The 12,500-nt window shown below is 42.9% G+C and overlaps 1 protein-coding gene across 1 annotated transcript; it reads right to left on the bottom strand.

Annotated features, from left to right (window-relative positions):
* Window positions 1-4,572: 4,572 nt before the first annotated feature.
* zdhhc23a (zDHHC palmitoyltransferase 23a) lies at window positions 4,573-7,032 on the bottom strand (the record flags this gene model as incomplete). Its single annotated transcript, XM_080549760.1, has 4 exons — window positions 4,573-4,849; window positions 5,118-5,285; window positions 6,089-6,778; window positions 6,914-7,032. The coding sequence occupies 4 exons, from the start codon at window positions 7,030-7,032 to the stop codon at window positions 4,573-4,575; spliced, it is 1,254 nt and encodes a 417-aa protein (XP_080405886.1).
* Window positions 7,033-12,500: the final 5,468 nt, after the last annotated feature.

The following is a 12,500-nucleotide window of genomic DNA, read 5'->3' as shown; positions in this document are numbered from 1 at the left end:
AAAAATAGAAGAATAGATATGTGCAGTGCATGCCTGTTTCTTTGTCGGGCAAAGGTGGTTAATACCTGTGTCCTCACTCAGATTCAAATGATACTTTATCGTGGGTTGGAAGTGGCCAATACCTGTGTCCTCGCTCAGATACAAATGCATGTACCCCTTCAGGTTCCCATGGGGGAAGGTGTTGAGAGTACAGCAGTATGGTCCACTGTCATTTGTGTGTGTCTTCAGTAAAGTGTATCCATGAAGAGTTACAGCAGATACACGGCCTGTGTAGTTCTTCCCTACATGTTCTCCCCTCTCTGCGTTCCAAATGACGACCACACGTCCGTCACACCTGGACCACTCCGTCTGGACCACGGTCCCCTCCACAGACAGCTCACAGGACAGAGTCACAGCAGAACCAATCTTTGCTGTGATGTTACCAGATGTTGTCACCTCCTTAGCTGCCGGAACACCTGAGGGAGATGGGGTGGGGCTGTTCAATTACTGCTAATATATAGATGTGGGATTTGGTCTTAGAACAACAACAAGCCTACAAATGAAATTGCAATAATCTGTTTCTATGCTTAGAGGTAATTAGAGAATAGTTCAACTAAAAGAAGATTCAGTAAATGGAGCAGTGAAGTGGTGCCCTCATTAAGATGCTGTTGAGAATGGGAGGCTGGACAGGTTATTGTTTTTTACCCATAGACATTTCAGCTGGGTATCGCTTCGCTTTCACATATGCTACTTCCACTTCTACTTCTGTGGACCGTGTTACCTAATGAGTCCTCCACTTCCATCCTTTGACAGCCTACAGTTAATTCTAATTTTACTACAGTAGACATACTAAGAGACAGGCTGATTATTAAACTGGTCTGAAGAATATAATGAGTGTGAGAAATAGGCTTGGCTAAATTCATGACCACTATAGCCAAAGACGACTTTAAATGAATGTGCAATAACACTATGTGCAATATGACAACCCTAGTCGTCTTATCTGTACAGTATAGTATAGTGGATAGTGTACATAGCCTTTATTTATGTAAACCAGCTCCTTTCCCTTGTTTTTTTTGTTTTGTTTTTCTTTCCTAGCACCAGGGGAGCCCCCCCCCTCCCAAATTTCGTTGTTTGGTACCTGTACTATTGCAATGACATTAAAGACCATTCATTCATTCATTCATTCATTCAAAGGAATTGCCTTGATCAACTGTTATCACTTTACACCTCTTCTGATTCATTGTTTCACAAGAGAGTGGGCACGCCTGGACAACGTCTGGCTGGGGATTGAATCATCATGACCTTTTCACACCCTCTATCCTCCAATCATGACATTTAAATGTCACATAGTGTATAGGGTTAGGGTTATCTCATTTTAACGTGTGTTTTACGAGCAGTATTATGATGTTATTCTCATTATTGTGTGACGTTTCTTTGTAGTATTTTGCTATGTGTGTTTGATTATGCTTCACAGGAATTCAGTCAAATGGGCAATCAGTTTATTACAATGGTCATGGTGTTGCACTGTTATCTCCGGTGCCAGCTGAAGACCTATGGAGAACTCTTTATAACTCTTTAACTGTTTAATGCCTACAACGGTATGTTTCATATTTTGTGTATTTCCACATTTGATTGTACGACATGAAGTAGGCCTAAGCAGAATTGCTTACGTTATTGCTTGTCTAAAATAAATCTCCTCACATTTGATGCAGCACTTTTCTCATTGAAATGAGAAAATACAACAGATATAGATAGATCTGTGTGTCAGGATAGTCTGGTAGAATCTAAGCATGCAATATAATTGACCAGGTTAAGCCTAGAAATTACTTTATGTTCCATAGTTGTGTATCCGGGTTTAACACACAACACATTATATACACCGTTTGGCGTTCCTGCAAATACAATCTTATTATAATCTAATTAGAAGGGACATTTCTGACGTACATATAGCATGACAAGAAATGACTCTTACATGAACGAGTTATTTGCATATTGAATTCCGACTAACAACTCAGGCTTATTATATTGGGCCAGTTATGCAAGTAAGAGAGCCAATCCTGTCATGTTTATTACGGTACTTGGAGTCAGATTAACAACTATCTTATGCTCCCTGATCGATTAAAGATACAGCAACTTTCACCTTTCAAGCTTGGACAGACTAGACATACCAACTCAGAACATTACAGTGTTATCATAATGAGTCTGTATTGAGAGTCTTACCAGAGCAGAAGAGCAGCAGAAGAGGTGCTGAGAACCAGCAGTGGAGATGCAGGGACCTGAGAGGTTGACTACCACTCATGATGTTCACTGTGTTCAGTGTAGGGAAATGGAAAGACACTTAACAAGTACAAACAGGAAACCATAGACATGGTAGACATACCAGGCCAGACTGACACCCAGAAACCACTAGAGGAAATAAGGTTTCAGCCAGCTCTGAATCAAAACTGAGTGCATGTGTGTGTGTGTGTGTGTGTGTGTGTGAGCTGTCAATGTCTAGTATTGATTCTAGACTTCGTATAGGCTTTGGAGTCTGCTATTGGTGTCTGTCAACATGAGGACCAAATAGGTGTCAGTGAAAGTCAAGAGTAGTAGTAGTTTAGTATCACTAAAAAGAGAAAAAAGCACAGGTGATCTCAGCAAACCAAACAGGCTGGCAGGTCATGGAACACTTCTACGGTGGAAGACCAAAGAATGCTCACCAAAGAAAAAACCCAAATGACGTGAACGTGTCAGAGACTACCATCTGCAGAATATGTCACTAGCCGAACTACAGACTAAAAAATGTTAGGTTATAGTTAGCTAAAAAGTCTAAAAAAGTTCTGGATAGATTCATATTATCATGTACAAGTGATTGCAAAAGGACAGTTTGGAGAAAATAATATTTAAGATTTACAGCATATCACCTCATCTGTGAAACATGGTGGGGTTGTTATGGTTTGGGCATGTATAGCTGGCACTAGAACTGGCTAACCTGTCTAAATCGATGCAGCAAAATGTATTCTGAAGTGTACAGAAACACATTGTCTGCTCAAGTACAACCAAATGCCTCCAAAAACACAAACAGGATGGTGTTTTATTATGCAGTAAGACAATGACCCAAAACATACTGCCATAGAAACTAGGATGCTTTTCAGGACCAAACAGGAGTAATGTTCTTGACTGGCCAATGTGGCCATGCCAATCTTCAGATTGAAATCCAATTGATCATGAATTGATGTATTATATTTATACAAATATATATACAAAAATACAAATAAAAGCTGACAAGCTATACCTTGTAGTAAGTGTTTGATTTCTTTAAACTTTAAACTTTAAATCATTGCAAAGTGCTTTGAGTTGCATCCGTGTACGAAAGGCTCTATATAAATAAAGTTTCACTTCACTTCACTTCACTGTTCCTACACGTCAATACAAAGCCTCTCTCTCTAACTGTTTTTTTTCTCATGTTCTACTGGAGCTTTCTTGTGGTGACACAGTTTTGATGAAGTTGCTATCTAACCACTTCCTGTGAAAACCAGACAACTACTTCTCTATCATCAGAGTTGTATTTTGCCCACCTCATCAACATTGTGTGTCATTCTATTCAGTTTGATTTTATTAACTTTATTGGCATGATAAACAAACACGATTCAAAGCCTGAGCATGACAAATATTGATGCAATTCAAGAGCTGTACACACCCTTAACAATCACTTAACAGTGTGGCATCTTATCAAACATTTGTATGTGTGTGAGAGCAAATTCTGTGCATGGGTGGGATAGAGGATGTGTGGTGTGTACCTATACATGTCAGTCCATATTATGAAATGTATCAACTTGTTCTCATGGTGCCGTAGCCTACACTCTACATTTAAATTCATTTAAATGTATTTTTTGTTTCCTGACATGATTTATTCTTTTTCAACCATGAAATGATTGAAAGACATCATTCAACATTTTTGTTCTATTATTTTTTAATTAGTCCGATGTAGTCCACCATGGTTGAGTATCTGCACCATTTTGGTGAGAGAGAGGAACAGCGAAATTGAACAAATATTCATCCCTGAGGGAGAAAATATCCATTGCAGCCGTTTAATGTTCACCCCATTGTATATCATATATCAACAACCTGAAGTCATTTTCTCTACCTGAGGTTTTGGAATGTAGTGGTCTCTAACATTACAGTAATGACAACATACTGTACTTGAGATATGTCTGTTTTTCAAAGAGGCATTTGGGATCGTGGGTTTTGCAGACGCTGATACAGTAGCAATACGTGACGTTAGAATTATAAGGTTCTATCTCCATTTTTGTCAAAATTGAGTTTTTTACATAATCTGATCCATTAGGTGTTTATTAATGCCTGTGTGGTGTTATTTTTAAAATGTTGACATTTTCGAGTTAGTAATTCATAAAATACAAAGGTTCCATCTCACAAAACATAATGGAATGTAAAAACTTTGACGCTCAATATCACTGAACTACCCTAAACGGAGATAGAACCGTATAATTCTAAGCTCACGAATTGAGAGTGAACATTGTAGAGAAGAGACTCTGCCAGTTTAAATTAAGCAGAGCTCATCGGTGGGCAGGGTGATATGGTGTTCAGCCAAGGCTAAACCAAGTCAGACAGACTGGAGGAGGTGGGTCTCTCTGCAGCCTCACCCATGGTGAAGAACTCTGCCCAATTCTGCCAGAAGCCACGTGAGTAGAGCCCCGTGTCGACGAGGAGGCCACACAGACGAGTCTGGCCGGTTTTGTTCCGCAGGGCAAGCTGTGCCTCCCGCTCCGTGACGTTGTAGCTGATATTGACGACTTGCAGCAACAGCAGGTGTAGTAATCCCCCGGTGACCATGCTGCTATACCAGGCACAAGTGAAGCATAGTGCAGAGCTGGAAAGATATAGTTCATAAGCTGTTAAAATACTACGTACTAAATACAAAAATAAGTCTTAAAAAAAAGTCGTTTTTTGTATCCTCTGATACTTCTACATTCTACATTACAGTTGATAACTATCTGGTACCAAATAATATACAGTAGCGGTGCTTGTTTCCATGACTCCCTGATGAAGATGATGATGTTGATTATTATCATTATTACTGTTATTACCATGCAATTATGTCATTAGCATTTTTGCCATGTATGTACGCTTGTGTGTACCTGTACTGATTGTAGACCCCAGGGCAGTAAAGCAGGGCGGTCAGTAGGTATTGTCGGGGACACACACTGCTCAGCACCAGACTGATCCCATACAGAGAGGTCAACAGGAAGATGACGAGGGTCAGCAGGAAGCTGCGATGATTGGCCTGGCCCACACAGCTGTTTATCCTGCCTCAGCAGACACACACACACACACACACACACACACACACACACACACACACACACACACACACACAGAGGGACAAGACACTGTAGTACCAGTCTTACATCCCCTCAATACTACCACCCTCAGTACATCTTTGCATGTCTGCAGGTGGGAGAGCACAATTTGCAGATAGTCTAAGTGTGTTGGGTTGTTTTGGTGCATGCTACAGTATTTACTAAATCCCGTACGCAACAGATTGTCCTGGTTTGAGGTCAGGTGGCGTCACCCTGCTGAACGGTGAACCCCTGTGGGCTTTGCACATGTCTCTACAGCCTGGTCTGATCTCGTGACGTCATTTTGGCCTGAAAGTGTGAGAGTTCCTGTCCTGAGATGGTTCAGTGTGATAGAGAACTGTTTGTGCTTAAAAGGCCCAATTCAACTATGTTTATGGTAGTTGTGGTTATACAGTGTCTATCTAGGCTAAATCCTGTCTCTTGGTTTATGAGTTTGCACGCCAGATATACTGATACAGTGCCCTCCATAATTATTGTAAATAAGAAGCATTGTGTCTTCTTTTTCGCTCCTGCAGTTTGATTTAAAATCCAAACTGTTGGAATATAGAGCTTAAAGAAGAGCTTAAAATGCTTCCTCTTTCCAATACTTATGGAGGGCACTGTAAGAAAGACACATTTGCCACGGTCTAGTTGTTGAGTAGTTTGAATCAATCCGTCTGGACATCCCGCCTCTGCCAGACGAATGACATAATAAATGACTCCCAAATAACCCCCCCCAAAACAGACACAGGTATTTCATGGGAACCAACCAGATACAATGGTGGTCCAGGCGCTGGACACAGGCTCCACAGATCCTGCAATGTCCTGCCCGCGGGGGGCGCATCACTCTGCACACAGGACACCTGCCCCCCTTCACAGTCCGTGGCTCTGCCTGCCTTTCCGCTGCTCCTCTCTCAGCGGTGGCTGACCCCACCGGCTGGCCAGCTCTACTACGGTCAGCAGAGTCTTGCTCAGGCAGTTTGTTCGAATCGTCGACGACGACGCTGCTTTTGTGTGAGTCAGCCAGGGACGGCTTCACAAAGCCCGGCCGCCTCTTGGTGTGCACAAGGCAGACCAGAGTGAGAACCATACCCGCCGTCACGGTCGACAGCTGCAGCTGAGTGACGTCCCCGCGAGGGAAGATCTCCGTGATGAAAAGGAAGTACATGTAGGCTAGGGAGAACGGGGCCAAGGTGAGGAAGAAGAGGGTGCGTCGTTTCTTCCGGTGCGTGGCGTAGTAGTACCAAAGCACCAGGCCAGGCAGTGCCGTGAGAATGATGACGCCCAGCAGGAAGTGCAGCGCTGCCACCTGCAGTAGAAGAGGAAGGAGCACCAAAGCTGGGACCATAGAGATCTCCACCTGCCTATCCCCTGACAACAGTGGCACCGCCAGCCGGTCCATCGCCGCAGCGATCGCTGGAGACAGTGAGTGGAGCTTCTGAGGCTTGTCCTTTAGCCATCTAAAAAAAAAAAGAGGGTGATAGAGAGAGAGAGAGGGAACGAGACAAGAAAGAAGGAAGGAAGGGGGGTTTCGTTTTAAACATGGAGTGAACCTCTCGATCCTCTGACCCTCCTCTCGACCCCCACCCTCTCACCTGTTGCAGGCTTCGTCCAGATCCTCGCAGTCGCAGCCACATCCATAGTGATTGACATCACACTCACAACAACACATCGGGTCACCAGGCTCAGGAGGCTTAAACTTTTCCCACTTCATTATGGGTTGTTCAGAACCGCTTAGAGTTCCTGTACAAACAAACAGCAACAGAGAGAAACAGTCAAACCACATAACTATCAATGTGATGGGATGTCACTTTCCATAAGACCTGAAGTCAACTGCCACTTCTGTTTTAGATTGATTAGGATCCCCATTGTTTCTGGGTTCCCCACACTGTATATGTCTTGCTTTTGAGAGCTTTCCGTTAACGAGAACCTTCTGTGTTCTATTAGTCAGGTAGCGTTCTATCCATCCTAAGGCAGATGGAGTAAAGCCATAACACTTGAGTTTCCTTAATAGCAAGTTATGATCAATGACATCAAAGGCAGCACTGAAGTCTAGTAGTAGGTTACACGTGAGGTTACGCATAGTTGAGTGAACTACGGTTCAATGTTTTGTCCTGGATGATGCATCTCTAAGCATCATAATAACATTGATTAAGCCATTTACTGGTAGCTTGTTCTCCCACGGACAGTTCATCGTCATGAAGACAGCATTACACTTAAATTATCTGAAGGTCTCCATTACTTGCATGAACTCACCCCCCCCACTCCCCTCTCCATCTGTCCGCTCTCTCTCTCTCTCTCTCTCTCTCTCTCTCTCTCTCTCTCTCTCTCTCTCTCTCTCTCTCTCTCTCTCTCTCTCCCTCTCTCTCTCTCTCTCTCTCTCTCTCTCTCTCTCTCTGTCTCTCTCTCTCTCTCTCTCTCTCTCTCTCTCTCACACACACACACACACACACATTTTCAGTCTCATTAAAGTGGCGGAGGGAAATAGGTCTTTAGTTAATTGAATAATTAAATGGCTTTTAACAAGTTCCACAACGCAATACATTCCCCTCAGTACTAATTTCACATTTATAAATTAGGCCACTATGTCCTCAGAGACGACCTATCTGGGCCAACCAAACCCAGGTCCCCAACTCACTTAGCAGTATGTATTGACAGAATGTACAGCGGGTGATTGGAGATGGAATGTACAGCTCGAAGCGGTTGACAACTGTCGTTGTCATCTTATAGCCTCTATCAAATATAGCTTCATGACTGTGAGTCGATTAGAGTTGCCCTACCGTTGGGCTTACATATGGATTGACTAAATTCGCCTTTAATAAGTGAGTTTGAAGTCAAATATAATGCCGAACGCATTTGAAAAAGAACAGGTTGAATTAATAATTGGACTAATAAAAGTTGATTCATTATACTGTATAACCCTTACCCTAACCCTAACATAATTAACATAGGCAAATATGTACTAGCATACCAGTATTGCAGTTGAGGATGACTTATGTTGCAGAGACAATGTTCATAGTGTATGTATCGACATGCTTGTATGGATTTGTGTGTGGAATGGATATGCAATTTACAAGGAAGGTGTAATGGTATATGAATCTCCTTTAAGTATTTTCGATTTGGGTTTTAAATTATTTATTTATTTTAAGTAAAATAAAAAATAAAATAAAAAATAATAATAGCCTCATTTAATAATGTCTGTGGGATGTTCAAGTATTCACAAGCACCTTCCATTATAATTAGGATACACAAAGCGATATTAACCACTCACGTTCGTAATAATGGACTGATGCTTTTCCTAAATAAAACTCCTCTCGAAGATAACCAACCTTTTGTTTTCCAGGCAAGCTATTTGATGTCTTCTTTCGTCTATGTTCCAATGTAAGCTTATTCAGGAGAGATGCCGTTAACTGGGGTCACTCCATGGCCGTGCAATCAGGTTCACAGGATTAACCTATAAGGTCGAACATTACTTGGTCAAGAGACCGAAGTAGCTGCCAACTGCAAGAACTTATTCCAAATATCCAAGTTGAAGAACTTTTTCTCGCAATTTTCCCGGTCAATTTTCAAAAAAATATAATTTTCTCCAAGTCCTCCCTATTCCGTTGGTGTAGGCTACTTGAGAAAGGAGTCCGTTAATGGCTAAGGTCCGGTGACAGTGTTGAAAAAGGAAATGGGCATGCTTGCAGTGTCTCTGGCAGCATGGGAGGTGGGAGTGCGCATTTCACCAATTCCCACAGGGACTGTCGCTACAGTGCTTTCGAATAAAAAACTGAAACCCCCCAAGACATATAAACACTGAAATTAAATGAACATATCTCTAATTCATTCAATGAAATTGACATCCTGTGGAGGACTCAGGGAGCAGCACCTGCATCTCAGATCAGTTGAAGAGTATAGTCTAGTTGTCAGTTTGTCTCTGTCATTATAGCTACATGAGATCATCAACTATTTTCTATCCATTGCCACTGACTGCTGCACTTGTATGTTGATCGTTTAATATGTGCACTTGAATCATTGTGCAAGGTCTCAATAGAAATAAATGTACTGTATTATCAAATCAAAAACAAACTCTCCCTCTCACACCGATGAATTGTCTATAGCACCTATTTGTGCCATGGGTTACACTCACTCACTAGTCTCAGTTGCGTGCTCTTGCTTTAATTTTAAATGATTAAAACTAGTCTGATACCATTTGGGTTTTATAGCTTCAGTTTCCGACGTTTAGGTTTTGCTTTGCAGTCTCACTACTTCTAGCTGGTGTGTCTGTAGCAGGGCTCCATGAAGAGGGATTGGCATAGTTGTCCCCCTGCATCATGGCTGTCTGATAACAGTGAGGTGTGAACAAGCCCACTGATAACCCAACACAGATGAGTGGGGGTCAGTGGGGGAGACATGAGACAGGCAGTTATGTTTTGAATGAGAGGATCCGTGGGACAGCCCCACCCTTCGGTATCATATTTCTATGCCGTTGCAATCGGACCTTTCCTCTTTGCTCACTCAGAAGACTCCAGAAGTAACTCCCTGTAACTGAGACTAGCTCTATGTGGGCGTAGTGCACTGTTGGAATTACCTGGATGTGTTTGATAATGTCTGAAATTACCGTAAATGTCAGTTAAATGTCAGCAGAAATAATGGTAAATAGAGGCCATGCAGTTGTTATAGAGAGAACACATTTCGAAATGTGACAAATATTGAAATCACAATCAAAACCCAAATGACATATCTGAGCCAATGCCTAGGTGTGCGTTAACTGCAACAAAGAGCAGCCAGCAACAAGTCACAGACAGGCTTTCTCACATGCACATGATAACATGATGTAGACACATTTGTATCCGTTTACATGTTATTTGGACTATAGTGATATGAACACATTTACATACCCCATTGACTGGAAATAATACATACACATTTCATAATACAGTAGTTTTCACTTCTTCATGAGAGACCGTGACGATATATCATACTGTGAAATACACACACACACACACACACACACACACACACACACACACACACCCACACCCACACACACACACACACACACACACACACACGCACACACACACACACACACACACACACACACACACACCCTAGAGTGTTCTCAGGAACATGGTTCCTCTCTATGCATCCTTCCCTCCCTCTGTACTGATCTGAAACGAGAAGATAAATGAAAATAATATATAGTCTTTGCTTTCACTTTGACCTGTCCTGTGTATTCAGAAGAGCATGGATGTCAGAATCCATCGCTTTTATTACCCTTCCAGTGCATTTCACCAGGAGCCTGATTGCTTGGGGGAAACAGCTGTTTGTCAGCCTCTGGGTTTTAGCCCTGAGGCTTCGGTACTGTTTCCCCAACGGCAGTAGCTTGAACAGTTTCTGATTGGCTGGGGACTCTAATGATCCTGAGGGCCTTTCTGACACACCATTTCTTGCAGGTGTCATGAATGGAGGTTAGCCCACAACCGCTGATCTTCTCAGCTGTCCGCACTACCCTTTGCAGTGCTTTGTGGTTTTGGGCGGTGCAGTTCCTGTACCAGGCAGTGATGCAACCCGTCAGAATGCTCTCGGTTGTGCCTCTGAAGAAGGCCCCTAGGATCTTCGGTTCTAAGCCGAACTTTTTCAGCTGCCTGAGATGGAAGAGGCGATGTTGTGCTTTTTTCACCACCTGGTTGGTGTGTTCATACCAGGTGAGGTCACTTCTGTAGGCCATCTCGTCGCCGTCAATCACTGTTGTGTCGTCAACGAACTTGATTACCATGTTGGAGCTGTGAGTGGCCACACAGTCTTTGGTGTACAGGGAGTAGAAGAGGCGGCTTAGTACACAGCCTCGGGGGGCTCCTGTGCTGGTGATCAGTGGGGCGGAGGTCTTAAAGCCCATCTTCACCACTTGTTTACCGTCCGAAAGGAAGCCCAGGCTCTAGTTGCATAGGCTGGGGTCGATGCCTAGGTCCCTGAGTTTGCTGTCGAGTCTGGAGGGGACTATGGTGTTGAATGCTGAACAGCTTCCTCACATAGGAGTTTTTCCTGTCAAGGGGGGTGAGGGCTGAGTGGAGTGCCGTGGCAATGGCGTCATCTGTCGATCTGTTTTCTCGGCAGGCAAATTAGTGGGGCTTTGCTTTAGCTGTGACTCTATTTCTTTGCCGTCTAGACGACTAGATCGCATGATTGGAGGTGACGTTTTCAGCTTGTGCTTGTAAGCGGGCACAAGGAGCATTTGTGGTGTCGTGATCTGATTTACCGAATGGTGGGCGGAGGAGGGGTTTGTAGGCCTCCCAGAACTGCATACATGTGACACGTTCTAATGCTTTGGTCCGAAGAATTTGGGTAATACCCTTTTCAGCGTCGCTCTGTTGAAGTCTCCAACCACTATTAGAGGGGCCTCTGGGTGTCTGTTAGTTCCGTAACAGTGACTTAAGTGAGACATTCGTGTCGGCTTGTGGTGGGATATAAACTGCTATGCCGGGAAGGAAGTGGTGGTCTAGTGGATAGTGAGTTGGACTTGTGATCGGAAGGTTGTGAGTTCAAATCCCGCCTGACACCACACCACTACTAGTGTGCCGTTGAGTAAGGCACTTAGCCCTCAGTTACTCCAGGGGGAATGTCCCTGTAATTCGCAAAATAAGTCGCTTTGGATTAAAAGCGTCTGCTAAATGGCAAAATTAATTAAAATTAAGGAAGTAAGGAGGGAAAGAAGGAGATAGACAATTGAGTTGTACACCTTAACTGTCCCTCCTAAGACCTCTTCATCCCCTCTACTGTGTTAATGTACAGACATGTGTCTGTGTTTGCACTGCGAAAACACACTAGTGTTATAAATGTTCTCTAAACACTTGAATCTTTGTCTAGTCTCGTCAATTATAGGCAAGGCAAGTGAAGATACATTTAGTCTTGGGTTTTGTCTTACCAGCTCACCTCGTAAAAATGAGACGATTGACAATATCAAAAACATGCTTGCACACACATATAACGTGCAGTTTCTCTACTGTAAAAAAAAGAAAAAAAGAATCCTAATCCTTCATTCTACTAGCATTATGACTGCGTCAGGCCCTAGCATAGATTACTTTTTCTTGTGATGACTGATGGATAGATGATTCACTTATTTAGACAAATGTATTTGTTACTTTGGATAAAGGCGTCTGCTACATTACATTTAAATTTTTGCCTTATTCCACTTAC

The sequence above is a fragment of the Nansenia antarctica genome (genome assembly GCF_963989245.1).
Source record: "Nansenia antarctica genome assembly, chromosome: 20".
Lineage (NCBI taxonomy): Eukaryota > Metazoa > Chordata > Actinopteri > Argentiniformes > Microstomatidae > Nansenia > Nansenia antarctica.
Note: the sequence above shows the minus strand (reverse complement) of the source record. Positions and strands in the feature narration are given on the sequence as shown.